At 46.5% G+C, this 14,935-nt stretch overlaps 1 protein-coding gene across 1 annotated transcript in view; it reads left to right on the forward strand.

Annotated features, from left to right (window-relative positions):
* eif2ak3 (eukaryotic translation initiation factor 2-alpha kinase 3) overlaps positions 1–14,935 on the forward strand; it is a 28,744-nt gene that overhangs the window by 8,508 nt on the left and 5,301 nt on the right. The window contains exons 2-12 of the mRNA XM_079174203.1: positions 1,671–1,800; positions 8,872–9,066; positions 9,183–9,313; positions 9,651–9,903; positions 10,002–10,167; positions 10,327–10,452; positions 10,667–10,789; positions 10,908–11,137; positions 12,003–12,115; positions 13,634–13,756; positions 14,236–14,385. Of these exons, the coding sequence (XP_079030329.1) occupies positions 1,671–1,800; positions 8,872–9,066; positions 9,183–9,313; positions 9,651–9,903; positions 10,002–10,167; positions 10,327–10,452; positions 10,667–10,789; positions 10,908–11,137; positions 12,003–12,115; positions 13,634–13,756; positions 14,236–14,385 (1,740 nt within the window). The remainder of the gene's footprint in view (positions 1–1,670; positions 1,801–8,871; positions 9,067–9,182; positions 9,314–9,650; positions 9,904–10,001; positions 10,168–10,326; positions 10,453–10,666; positions 10,790–10,907; positions 11,138–12,002; positions 12,116–13,633; positions 13,757–14,235; positions 14,386–14,935) is intronic.

Genomic DNA, 14,935 nt, shown 5'->3' on the forward strand with positions numbered 1-14,935 from the left:
TGGATGTGAAGCAGCGGGCGCTCAGAGACGGTGTGTGAGTGTGTGTGTGTGTGTGTGTGTGTGTGTGTGTTAAATAAAGCTAAGAGCCCCGTTGACAGCATCTCCTCTAGACAGATAGAAATCAATAGTCAGGAGGTGGCCCCCGCCAGAGCTCAGGACATGACTGACAAGCAATGCGGCAGAACCCTTAAGCGCCGGGCGAAAGGGTGGGGCTGGATGTCTTCATTCATTCCGCTCGTTTTTAGCCCGGAGTTACTCGACCAAAGAGAGCAACTTTTAACGAATCTTGCTGTGCGGGCACATACAGAGGAATAAAACTCACTTGGAGCATTGGTAGTTTCCTACTGATGGAGAGAACCCCCCCTCTTCAAGTTACACTAATTCAAACAATCTTCTCTCCGAGGTGCGGCGAGGAATCCGTAGCCCATACATCATCTAACGGGAAACGCTTTCACCCACTGCGTCTTATTCTCCCCCTGCACCTTATTTTTAGCTTCTCGCTGTGTCTCTGACAACAATACCTCTGAATGAAATATGTGGACGATACTTCCACTTTATTTTGAAATAACAGAACTCAGTATGAAAACATCTTTTGAGGAATCCATGTATTTTTTGCCAGTGATCCATATTTTTTAAATTACCCGCAACAAAGGTCTGTGAATTGAAACACGGGTTGGTTGTTTTCTTCACAGCACCGATGCGGTTCTTCTCTGAGCACGTCTTTGTCGGCCGCCGAGCCGATATCTGTTAACGCTCATTCTCTGCCAAGGCTGGAGAGAACCAGAAGAAAGCCAAAACTAATCAGAGATGTCACTGAACGAATCCACGGACTCTGAACACAAAGACGGTCTTTGTCGACGCATAAAACATTTCTTTGCGGTTTTACATGTAAATGAGCCTGATTTTATGGCGGTAATAACAGTTTTAAGCCCCGAGAAAAGTCTCCGTGTCAAATCCCCCCGTGTGCTCTTAACAGTCGCCGTTACCATCTGTTTCACAGCATCATCAGTGGGCTCTCGACATACCTGAGGTGCAACAAATGTATGTCCACTGTTTTTAAAATGGGGACTTAAGAAAAGGACATAATGGAGCCGGCGTTTCAGTTTGATTGTGAGACTGATAACTTTGGGCTTCGCTCTGTGGGACTGTGAGCAAATGGAAACATCGTATGATGGGCTGTGAGTGATTGAGGATCGTTCACTAATCCAGTTCATCCATCTTTTATTATATGAGTTCACTCTTCAGTCCGTGTAGTCTTCATCCAGTCTTTACAGCCATATATGATGCTTATGGAAATAAGTTTCCATGTGTGGGTGGGGGGGGGGGGCGGCTGGCCAGGTCTGATCATCCTCTTTAATCAACATGCCGCCCAGACGGGCTGACAGGATGGGGGGTTGTCATGGCACAGGTGTGCTGTTGGCTGCAGTTGAAGGTCAGCCTGCTTGCTAAATAAGGTTGAGGACTAGCGAGGGAAAGGCAACATCTGCACCACCACTTAACAGTTCCTCTCCCTTCAGTGTTCTGTCTCTGACTGCATTAAACGTGAACCCTCGGTGGGAAAACGTGGGGCAGGTCGGTGCCCCGCCGGCTGAAAGGACTGTAAAGCTGTGATAAGTGTCCACCGGTACTTCTGTGGGCGGCGTGCTTAAGTCTCTGTGTTCTGTCCCCAGGTCTCTTGTGATCATCAGTACCCTGGACGGGCGGATCTCTGCTCTGGACCCTCACAACCAGGGCAGGAAGCAGTGGGACCTCGATGTCGCCTCAGGGTGCCTGGTGTCATCCAGCCTCAGCAAACCTGAGGTAGACCAACCTTTTGCATTATGTCAACGGATGTTAAAGCGATACAGATCTTCATGCATTTGCCCTTTTTTGTCCACCATAACAAATAAAGACGTTCTTATCCATAGTCGGTGTATTGCATGCAGTAGACGAGACGGTCGGTACGCCCCCATCAGGAGCAATATCTTTGCTGATTAACCTCGCCTTGAGACAGCTGAAGCTGTTATCTGTGCTCTCGCCAAGAATCTAATTTTACTTGTCAGAACACGGGGGTTGCTCGTGCGACTAACTAACAGATCGAGGCAGCGGTAGACCAGCAACCCCCCTGTGTCCTGGTGGCTCCTGTCTGTTTCTACATACTGGGAGAAGTACCTCGTACAACCCCGCTTCAGAAACTCCAAACTATCCCTACAGACAGGTTAAACAGAGGCTTGTCCAGCTGATTAAGACATACCGAGAGATGAAAAAGACAATTTCCACAGTCTCGACATATCAGCGTAAGGTTAAGGATGCGGTCTCAAGCCTCAAAACAAACACGGTCCCTCCTGGCTGTCTTTCTGTAGACAGTAAGACCAACAATTGAACTCAGCGCACTTTGAACAGTCAACCAAGGGTTGCTGCTGCTTACATTTATCACACACACACACACACAATACACAGCAGACACACTGTACACCCCCACACACACATCTGAGAAGTAGTTTGCCTGGAGGATTAGCCTCTTTGTTGACTGTGGTGGTTTACACATACGAGCACAGCGAGACCCCTCGTCTGTACATGTATACAGAAGCTTAAACCGCCCACACCGACAGGCTGAAAGTGAAGTGTAGCCCAGAGCGCTGCTCTCCGAGATGCATACTGGAGACGTGCTCGTGGTTCACTTTGATGTGGACTCGCTCTGTGTGAGGGTTTCGCCTCGGGGAAAAAAAGCCTCGGATACTAACAAGGGTCTGGGTGGCGGCTGAGCTCAGTTTAATCTTGGTCCGTGCTGGTGCTGCCGAGGCGCGTTTGAGTGTAATGAACTCTGTGGCTCTGGCATGTAAATAGGTTTTCTGCTTTATTAGTCTGGTATAACAATAACAAAGCAATCTAGAACCGGTCCATGACGTTTAACACCTTCTGACATGTGGGCTGTTTCTGATTGTTTGGAATCAGTCCTCTGTGGTTAACACGGAATAACGAACCAGTTTGATCGCTCTGCTCAAAAGAAAAGAGTGTTAAAAATGTGTGTAAAATCTACAACAATCCAAATACAGCAACTTCAGGTTTACTCGCTGTAGAATAATTTAGTATCCAATGTCAATCTTTACATGCAGATCTTCTTTTGAGGTTTTTGAATGAAGCTTTGAATCTCTGTCGTCATTATTTACGACGTCATCGCCCTGAAAAACAAATTGTTGATCTATAAATAGATCCCGGGATGACTGGTTGTGCTTTAGGGATCAGTGGATGGGGACTCTATAATAAACTATAAATGTAATGTATGGTGCTGCAGCGCCTCGTTAATACAGGTGTGAGCCTCCCTCTGTGTGCAGAATATCCCGTTAAATTAAACATGTTGTGAATTGTGGAAATAATTACTTCTACCTTTTCTATTAAATACATTTTTGCTTTTGGACTTTGCAACACTTTTATTATTTTTGGAAACATAATGTCGTGTAGCCTGTAACTGTGCAGAAACACTACGTTTAAACAGAGTAAATAGACATTAAAAACATGAATTTTGCTTTAGGATTCGAATGCCAACTTTATGAACGAGCTTTGAAGAATCTCATATAAGTGTGTGTGTATAAATGTGCCATTGAGCCTGAAAGGTCTGCATGTTCTCATCCCAGCTAAACGCCACAGCAGCTACGTTCCCTGATTAGCAAACCTACAATTAGAAGGAAGGAACCAGTCACTGACATCAGCTGCTGCTGTAGTGCACGTCCAATAAACACCACGCATTGTGCTCCATGGTGGTGCGTGGATCAGACCCGCTGTGTTTGAGATGATGAGAGAACCTTTTTTTCCTGGGGTCCTCCTCTGGGGTTCTGCAGTGGAGAACCCCTAAAGGTTCCTCGGAGCGCTGAAAGTTGGCAGACTGTGTGAGCGCAGTAAAGCTTCTGCACTGGATGCATCAGAATGTGATTTTTGACCTTAAATAATAAAGTTGCACCCCGCTGAACTGAATTACGAGAGATCGCACTCGTTATACGGGAAACTGCAGATTTCCATCCTGTCAGTGGAAGGAAAGCATCCTTCTCTGCGCTCTGATGAAAGTCTTGCACTTCCTTCTGAAACACATTAAGAGCTCCAAAAGATACTTTTCTTGAGCTGAAAGCTAGTTTGTCTCAGTTCTTAAGTGTTTTGTTTTTCCCCCGATGCTAGTTTGTTTTCGTATGTTGTTAATTTCACTCCCTAATTAACAATCAACAAAAGAAATGTAAATTTGACCAAACAGAAGGAGCTCACATGGGTTGATTATCCTTCCAGTCATGACAACTGCTTTTGTTGGAATATATATTAAACCAAAAATAACTAATAAACAATGTTATTGGCATTTTTTGATTATTTTATTCCACTGATATGATGACATAATAGCATAATAATGCAAATAAACCTTTTCAAAGAGCAATGAAGTTTAAATTCTTTGGAATATTCAGACATTGGAATGTGTGAACCATATTAAAATAAAATGAAACCACACAACCAGAACAATAAACCAATCTCAACATAAGATGTAACCTTTACGTCCGTGTTCAGTGTGTGAGACTTCACAGGACGTGTCAATGAATTCACAACATCCTCCTGTCATCCTCCAGAGTGCTCATGTTGTGACAGAGGATGCTGAGTGTGTGTGTTTGTGTGTGTGTGTGTGTGTGTGTGTGTGTGTGTGTGTGTGTGTGTTGTGTGTGTGGGTGTGTGTGTGTGTGTGTGTGTGTGTGTGTGTGTGTGTGTGTGTGTGTGTGTGTGTGTGTGTGAGACTCCCTCTATCTATGCGTTTTCACCTGTTTGCTTTCATTTGGCTGACAGAGCGAAGAGATGCCTGTCAGCTCTGAACCCGATGACTCGCTGTGACGTCATTTGTTATGGTTCCCAGAGTGTTCACTAGTGTGTGTCTGTGTGTGTGTGTGTGTGTGTGTGTGTGTGTGTGTGTGTGTCTTTTAGGTGTTTTTTTGCTCATGTGCTTTATGTAAGTTTCAATCTAGCTTTACCCTCTCTGCCCTCCGTAACCTGGGATGCCTGTCTGCTCTGTTTCTGTGTGTGTGTGTGTGTTGGTGGAGAAGCCCCCCCCCCCCACGCCTCCTCAGCACTCCGCTGCGGTTTCATTGGAGCACGCCGGGTCCCTGAGACACCAGTCTGCTCGGTGATTAGAGGCTAGGGGGTGTCTGCCGGCGTGCCATTGGCTGGCCTCCACACGCCGGGGAGGAAGCAGCCAGTCACCTGCTGCACTGTGTGTTTGTGTCCTCTTTCTGGGTTTTTTTGGGTGAAATGAGGGACAGCAGAGCCACAAACAGCATTGTCTGCAGAAAAAGAAGCCATCACTTCAAAAAGCCAGGAGTCGCCCCGGGGTGTTAGGGGTGGGGGGGGTGAATGGTGTGTGTGTGTGTGTGTGTGTGGTGTGTGTGTGTGTGTGTGTGTGTGTGTGTGTGTGTGTGTGTGTGTGTGTGTGTGTGTGTGTGTGTGTGTGTGTGTGTGTGTGTGTGGGGGGGGGGGGGGGTTACATGGAGGGAGTCTGTGCCAACGTGGAGTGAGTCATGCGGGGGGGTGGGTGGTATGGGGGGGGGCATTAAAGGGATGAAGAACAGGGTGGGGGGGGGAGAGGTTGGGTGATTAGGGGAGGTGAGGTAATGCCTCAGACCAGAGATGATGTCATCACATAACAGACAAACACACACACACACACACACACACACACACACACACACGCGCATACCTCTGCCAGCATGCGGTGTAAATGAATGAACGATGAGAGAATTTCATTGATCACCGACTAAACGATTAAACGATTGATAGCCGCGCTGTGACGAGCAATACTTCTCCCAGCGTGGCGAAGGAAATGGAAAAAGGCAAGACGGGCGATATTTTTGGCAGAAAGTCGATCTTTGTTTCCGGCCACTCTGGTTTTATTTTCAAGTGTTTTTTTTTTTTCCCCTTATCTCTCTCTCTGTGTGTGTCTGCTGCCTGTTTAACTGAGCAGTAGCCTTGTGGGCTGACACTGTTTGACAGGATCACTGGAGCGTCGGCAGCAACACACACAAACACACGCCACCGTCTTATCCCCCCTCACCCCTCACCCCTCCCTCTGAACCTACACCCCCGTGTGTCCCATGGGGGATGCAATGACATGACTGCATATCAGATAATCATCAAGTGTTCCAGCTCATCAGCACGTCGTTGGATGAACGCCTCCGTTAGAAATGTGTGTGTGTAGAACGAATACTTTTTAAAGCACCACTAATAAAGATAGGCCATTTCAAATGAGCTAATAATCATCATAGTATGGTGTACAAACACTATATACACACACACACACACAGTGAAGATATAACCTCATGCTGCCTGCAGCCAACAGATGGATGCCTGAGAATAGCTGAATGGCTGTACTAGTGATAGTGATAGTGGATCTATTTGTGAAAAAAAGGGCGAATCCGCATATTCAAAAAGGAGAAGCGGGCTGGAGACTTGAATGGGTCTGAGTTATAGCTCATAAAACATTAATGGTCATTGGAAATTCATAGCAAAAGAGACGCGAGGAGAAAGAAAGCGTTTTGTGCTGAGCAGGCAGTATTTTTTTAATCACGGAGAAGATTTTTCTTTAAGTGGCTTTTTTGAATCTTTAGGTTAACTATTCTCCAAAAGTAGAGAAACATGTAAAAATCTTTTCTGTTTTGTTTTCAAGATGTAGCAAAAAATATGAAACCTTAACACAAGACAAAAAACAAAGACCTGGTTAAACCAACACAGTTAACACAAACAGAGGATAACCTTAAAGGGGCGGGCCGCTGATCATAATTTATACACGGCTCATCAAAGGATACCTTTAATTTGCTTTGATGTTTGTTTTTGTTTTTCATTCAATCAAGAACTTTAATCATTTCCTCAAACCTTTCTGTAACGCTTCACAGCTACACATTTTGAATAATTAACACATTTCCATTTTAATGAACATTTTTTTTTTGCAATTTCTTGCGGGATTTCTATAAACTGAATGGCACGGGTAAAAATACACGAGTAAATGAAACGCATCTCACATAATATTCTGCATGTCTGATGCCTAAAGTCATAGAATTTGTAACACTGTGAGCAGGATTTTAAGAACCCCCCCCCCCGCCCCGACCCCCATCTAAACCACCAATACTAAGGATTGCCAGCTTGCTCAGGGCAAGTAAAATATCACGTTGGGCTCGTAAATCTAGCAACGCACTTGCTCGATGGGACAAATGGTAAAAACAATTTTTTTTTCCTGGGCTGATGGAGGAAGTAGTTTAGGAGTGAGCCGGGCCGTGCGTAGTACCGATCTGGCACCTGCGAGCAAATGTCGGTGGATAAAAGACAACTTTTATGAGCTGAAGCACAAGCGAGTGTGTCTGTTTTCCTGGAAAACAGGAGTTTAGTCGGGCGGCGTTCGAGGATGTGACCGAATCTCAAACGTATTGTGCAGTTATTTCATAACCACTAATAAATTAAACAATTTGGGTAAGTAGATTAATGGCCCACTTGCCTATAAAGCATTAACGTTGAACCGGGGCGTTTTGAATGGTTTGGCCTACTGGGCACCACTTTAGATTTCCTTACGTCTCTATAATTTACATCAACTTCTGTTTTGTTTTTCCTTCGTCTCACAATTTGCTGATCTGAGAGTTTTGCGGGGCCGGTGCAGGAGTCGGTGGAACCACGAGTGTGTGTGAGTTAGACCAGCAGCATCCTGGGTGTCGGGACACTTTGCTGGATCAGAGACATGGATTAGGGCATCAGGAGAGGGGATGACTCATCCACAGCAGAAGTCCCCCCCCCCCCCCCCCCCCACACACACACACACACACACACACACACACATACCAACATGGTGTGATGGTCAGATTCTTAACCCCTCCTCCTTTCACTTGCTAAATTTATCCTCTTGTCTCTAAAGCACCTCCCCCCTCCTCCCTCTAGAAAGATGACATCACCTCTGCTCTCTAGTAAATCATTCTGCCACACATTTATCACTCCTGACATGTTTTAATCCACCACAAAGCAACTACACCGACTTTCTTTTTAGGAGTCTAAATATGATTTACAGATCAGCGGTTTGACACCAGCAGCACCTGACGTGTCAATTAACAAGACACGGAATCACTTGGTCCAAACGCTGCTGCTGTTATGTCCCCGAACAGTTGGTTGAAGCGAGTGAGTCACAGCTGGGACGTCCAGATTCTCGACGACAGTCTTTGTGTACCAATGACTGAAGTGAAGAAAACAATTGTCCCTAAACCCACTGACGAGCTAAAGCTGTGGAGGTTAAATCAGGATTAGGGCTCAGGTTTTTTTTGCAATGATGTCATCCTCGCTGGCCCCCTTACAGTGAGCACCTAATGACACACACACACACACACACACAGGAACACACACACGCACATTCTCCACAGCTGCACACTTTTAGAAAGATCCAGGTTAATTACTCAGGCTCTTAGTTGTGTAATGGTCCCACCAAGCCGGTGGATCGAGTCCAAGTGTGCGGGGGCCAAAGCTGCTGCCGTGTGGGCGGATGTGTGTCGGCCGGTGTTTTTGTGTTTGAACGATTGTCTGTCTGAGCTAAAAAAACGACAAAGAAAAGGACATTTTAAACCGTAAAAGACATTCCAGGAGCTCTGATGTGTGTGAAGAGCCATTGCATCAGACAATTCTTTTGCCAAGGACAGTGTTGTTTCTTAGACTACGTTCAGACTGCAAGCCAAAGGGCCCGAAAAGCAACTTTTACGTCCCTCTAGGAGAGCGAAATGACCAATGCCCTTCCCTTTCTTCTGTTGGGACATGTGCTTTTCCAACTCATTAACATAAATGTGTTTTTTGACACGTAGTCGATCGACACTTAACACCTGAAAACCAACGTGTTTGTTCCTGCAGGTGTTTGGCAATAAGATGGTCATCCCTTCACTGGACGGTGCCTTGTTCCAGTGGAACCGGGACAGGGAGAGTATGGAGGCAGTGCCTTTCAGCGTGGAGTCCCTGCTGGATTCGTCGTACCGGATCGGGGAGGACACCGTCCTGGTCGGGGGGAAATCTCTCACCACCTACGCTCTGGGGGCCTACAGCGGCAAGGTCAGTGACATCACTTCAGTCAAAGCTCGAGGTGTGCTGATTCATTTTGTGCTCGCCACATGCAGATGGTATAATAACCCCCCCCCCCTCCCCTCTTTTTTTTTTGTTTGCCTCAGATTCGGTACATCTGCTCCACGGGGGGCTGCAACCGCTGGGGGGACGAGGAGATGGAGGCCGAAGATGTGCTCCTGCTGCAGAGGACTCAGAAGACGGTGCGAGCCATCAGGCCGCGGTCGGGGATGGAGAAGTGAGTTTTTATTCATCCGGTCAATCGGCCTGTCGTTGTCAGTCAGTCACTTTGAGTCATGGGACGGCCGCTGGAGCTCGTGTGGTGTTCCATTGACTTCCCGTCAGCGGTCAGTAAAGTCAGTTAACCTTTCAGCCACGAGGAGTTAACATCAGCATGTCTTCTGTTTTACCTGTTGGCTTTACCGCACTGACCAGATCATTAACACAGAACAGATTTCATATACTTTCTCATGTTTTACACCAATTTGCTCTTTGAACAATATTCCCTTTATATCACTTTTGTTTACATTGTTTACATTCATGAAGGATTTATTCATTGTCGCTCTGGATTCCAGGTGGAACTTCAGCGTCGGGAACTTTGAGCTGAAGCTCCTTCCCGAGACGCAGTCCGGCGTGAACTTCCTGGAGGGACAGGTGGCGAGCGGCGACGCCTGGAGGGAGAGCCAGCGGGTCATCGCCGACGAACCGAAAGAGACGGCGGACCAGCAGAGCCAGAATCTGGACCTCGTCATCAAAGTGTCCGTTCCCGATTGGAAGGTCATGGCCTTCAGTGCGGCGCCGGATGGCCAGCTGGTCTGGGAACGTCAGGTAGAGATGTTATGAACGTTTACACTGAGCGTGTTTGCAGCGGTGTATTTATTCGATGAAGCGCACCCACTCATTCTGCGTCGCCTGTGTTGTGATAGTTCTGCACACCCATCGCTTCGGCTTGGCTGGTGGGCGGGGGCAAAGTCACACCCATCGCCCTGTTCGACGACAACGCCTACAGCAACCAGTCGGAAACTGACGAGGAGGACGACGACGAGGATTCCCAGAAGGCCAGAGGAGCAGAAGAGTCCAGTGTTTACCTCGGTAAATAAACACAGATGCTCACACCGCATGCTCGTGCTCATTCGTAATGTGGAGTCACGTTCTCTGCGTTCTCTGTGACTTTGTTTTCAGCACAAACCCCCTACAGTACATGAACTACCAGTGAATGTAGTACATGTCTTTACACTTTGGTCCTATCAGGGATGTACCAGGGACAGCTCTACCTCCAGTCCTCGGTGAGGATCAGCGAAAAGTTCTCTTCCAAAGCTATCGGATCGGTCAAGGACATAATTCCTCTTCCCACAGTCAAGTGGAAGCCTCTAGTCCGTAAGTCCACGCCTCCTCTGTCTAACCACCCGGCCGTGGCTTCATTAGCATCGCTTTAAACACAGAAATATCAGAATTAATTAGCAGCCTTTTGGGCTTGTTCCCTGTTGCTCAGAGCTTTGTCTTCATTCCCATTAATGTACGATTTATCTTGCGATTGTTATTCCTCCTCCTACCGAGATCAAAGAACATATTCATCTTGTCCTTGACACAGATTCCCCATCTCGGACACCAGCCCTGGTCGGCTCTGATGAATTCGACAAGTGTCTGAATAATGACAAGTTCTCCCATGAAGAATACAGCAACGGAGCCCTGTCCATCCTTCAGTATCCATACGGTGAGCTCCTGATACTGGACACAGTCAAGTCTTGTGTACGAAGAAAAGTGAATTGGCTGAGACGGACGAAAACAAACATGAACCCACTGATCGTTTTTTCTTCTATTCTTCTCCGTAGACAACGGCTACTACTTCCCCTACAACAAGCGTTACCGGGAGAAACGCGACAGCGCCGTCAGCGTGATAAAGGGCAGCGGGGCGGGGGCCGACAGTCGCCGGAGGAAGGACCCCGTGCTGCTGCTGCCCTGGTGGAAGGAGATCCTCGGCACCATCGTCTTCTGCATCGCCGCCACCACCTACATCGTCCGCAAGTTCTTCCACCCTCACGCCCCGGTGGCCTACGTGAGGGTAAGAAACAAACCCTACTCACAGTGACTGCTGGGGGGCTATTCTTGTCATGTAATGTTAATGTGAGACACTGTGTGCAGCTTCTGAACAGCTTCCACGAGTGAATCATCATCATGGTTATGATTAAGATTCTGTATGGAGAAATGGCTTCATTTGGTTATGTGAAAATGGTCAAAACATCAGGAAATACTTCCTCAAAATGTCTCTGAACAAAGTTTATTCTCACATCCGCGTCCGTGGATGTCCAGGTTTTAATTTGGATGTTAAAATTAGGATTCACACTGTAATGTACGACGGCGTAAAAAAAAAAGGTGTAATATTCAGATTTTTTTTAAAAAAAATTAAAGTAATACATAACAAAATTGCAAACTCTCTGAGATTACAGTTGTCCATTTGTGAGGAAATTGTGTGTTTTTTTGCAATGGAAACCACATTACTTCACTTTGACAAGGTCGGCTCAACCTTGTCACCCGACAGCTGCCGCAGCTTGTGTGTTCTGTCTGCAGTGGATGACCTCATCTCATCCAGCAATAAGCAAATAACTCGTGACCTTTAGCTCAGAAGCACCATATTGTCTTTAACACTTTGAACTTTGAAGAGACGTCGCCGTGAATCAGAAGAAAAGTAATGAAGTTCATCCAACCTTGCAAAGTGAAGCGACACAATTCAGTTTTTTTCTTGTAAATTTATGACTTTATATCAGAGAATATTCAAATTTTTTTTTTTTTTTACCCTCTCTACTGTGTCTCGTAGTAATAACTCAATTCTGTATTTATTTAACATTTACATATAAAGAGGTCAACAACCTAACACAAGTGAATTGCTACTCATAGATACACATGTGCTCCCTCTGTCCCTCCCAAAGCAACGGAAGGAGTCGGAGACGCAGTGCCAGACGGACTGCAAGTTTGACCTTGAGGTTGTGGAATCCAAAGAGCCGGTTGCCATGGAGACCCGTTCCAGCGAATATGTGTCCAGGTACATCCGTAATAATAATAATAATATCACCACAATGACATCATCATCATGACGTATTTTTAATTTATCACCATGACTCGGGGGGAGCTCGACAAAGCCGCCGCCGCTCCTCCTGGGAGTTGTTCTCCTCGCGCTTGAAAAGTTGCAGACGGAGAGAGTCTCACTCTCTCCGCTTCAAGGTGTAGCTACGGGATTTCGGCACTGTTACCATGGTGACCACTGGTCTTCCAGCCCTGCCTGCCTTGATAGGACCAGGCAGAGAGATGGGGAGAGATGCGAGCGGTAGTGGTGCGTGATTGGACAACTCAGCTGTTTTGCCATCAAGCAGGACCCCACCCTGCCCGGCAGCATCTGCCACCACAGGGGTCGCAGTGTCACTTTACGCCTCTGTCAGCACACAGAAGTTTATTTTGGACATCCCGAATATGATCAGTAGCCATAATTGATGGGCTTTCACTGACCTCGTGTCTTCTGATTGATGGCAGTTTGCATGTTTACATTCTTTAGCTGAATATTACAGCTCTCCTCCCCTAAACGCAAGCAAGCGTCTGATTTAAGCTGCTGTTTCTTTTTTTTTCCTGCTGTCACCACTTGCGCATTCTCCTCTTTTTGATCCGTCCCAAAATGACAAACCGCCCCTCCCCTTCCCATTTAAAGCTGCTGCTGCTGCTGCAAACCATGCAAATTGCTTTCGCCGAAAAAAGTTTCCCTAAATAAATGTGGTGGCGGCGGCTGCAGCAGCTGAGGCGGGCGTGAGTCAGGATCATTGGGAGGCAGACGGAGATCAGGAATGGAGGCCTGACTCACATGTGCCCACACATTTCCTAATAAGACAGCCTTCAATCCCCAGAGGAGCCTGAGGAGGGATGCTTCACCAGGGTGTAGAGCAGCGGGTCCCAAACTGACAATATACACAATGCACATATGCACACAGATGCTTGTTTCTTTTTTAATTTGTTGAAATTATATATATTTAAGAGGATATTTACAACAGTAAACAACAAATGAATACAGTATAACAGATCAATACATTTTCTTTATTTAAATAACGGGCCAGTTTAATCTTGCCACGGATGTTTTGGGTTACAGAAAAATAAATTCAGTATTAATGCTTACAGTTACTGTTTTATTATTATTATTATTAATACATTTCTATTTTGAGTTTTTCAGCACGCGACTCTGAGGAGAGTCTGTCGTAGCGAAGTGACAGCCCGGTGTTTTTGTGTCAGGCACAACATTAGTTTAAATTCATGAGACTGTTTAGCTGTAAGTTGGTTACCAGCTCAGCAGCCACAGCCGGCCTTCGCAGGGATTTGGGCGGTATTAATTGTTTACCTCGTTATCACCTTTTACCTCTTAATAAGCCTACTTGGCCACAGCGCGCTGACTGATCCCAGGTCTTTGTCAGAGAAGTAGGAGATAACGCTTCGTCACACGCAGCTCCTTTTGTATTGATGAGAGCGATTTCCCCCTTTTTGCAAAATAAAAAAAATCACAACCAGAGTGTCTTCTCCCCAGGTACCTGACTGACTTTGAGCCGGTGCAGTGCCTCGGCCGCGGGGGGTTCGGTGTCGTGTTTGAAGCCCGCAACAAAGTGGACGACTGCAACTACGCCATCAAACGGATCCGTCTGCCCAACAGGTAGCGCCTCTCGCCGGGCCACACCACACACACTTCCTCTGTGTCGGTTTCCTTTAGACTGAATTATGTAAGCTGCAACCTACTTGTCTAAACACACACAGAGGCAAAACTGACAGTTTGGTACAAATAACAGCCATGTATTCATACTCCTACTGACAAGCGTGGAAATGTAGTGTTCAGCTGACGGCAGCTCTGCATGTATTTTCATTTCAGACCCTGTTGTTTACTGCTACATCACGCCACGCATATCAAACCAGATTGTATTTTCAGGGCCAGTGTTTTTTATGAAAGCGCTTATTGAGACCTTGGTGTATCAAGACTGGGCTCATATGAAGGTCATCACAGTCTGATAGTTCTAACAATGCCTCAACAAATAAATCTAATAAACAGCAATGTCTTAGTAGGAATTCAAAGGATTTGTGTCTTGAGATCCTGAATGTGAATTCAACTCTTAACGCTCAGTTTCTCACGTCACACAGAGAGCTGGCCCGCGAGAAGGTGATGCGAGAGGTGAAGGCGCTGGCCAAGCTGGAGCATCCGGGGATCATCCGCTACTTCAACGCCTGGCAGGAGAGCCCCCCCGAGGGCTGGCAGGAGGAGATGGATCAGAGGTGGCTGAAAGACGCCAGGTTAGCCAGGTTATTTGTTGTTCTCACCCTGTTACAGCTCAGCAGGTCAAACGTCCAGGAGCTCTGCCGTGGGGGTCTGTTGTCCGGGGATGGCTTCCAGAGAGGTGCCCCTCCCCCCCCCCAGAATTATGGCATCGCTGCCATTTATTACCCCCCCAGACTTAACATCACTCGCCTCACTTCACTGGTTGATTAAGACAGATGTTTAAATGCCAGGGAATGAAAAATTAATTTCATGCATAATCACACAAGCATGTTTGGGGCAGTTAACTTAAAGGAATAGTTTGGGTGTTTTTTTGAAGTGTGTTTGTATGAGGTACTCGTCCGTAGCCAGTGTATTATGTACCTACAGGAGTTCCAGCACGGGGGCTGCAGCAAAGCCTGTATTGTGTTGTTGTGTGACTTTGTTGAATCCGAACTTACTAAGTCACACAATAACACAAACAAACTAGTCGATCAAGTCAGCGGTAGACCAGACGCTCCCGTGTTCTCGAGGTCAAATCTTTTTGTGTGAAGAAAACTTCGGTTTGACATCAGAAAGGGCTTCTCT

Source organism: Pholis gunnellus (genome assembly GCF_910591455.1).
Source record: "Pholis gunnellus genome assembly, chromosome: 15".
Taxonomy (NCBI): Eukaryota; Metazoa; Chordata; class Actinopteri; order Perciformes; family Pholidae; genus Pholis; species Pholis gunnellus.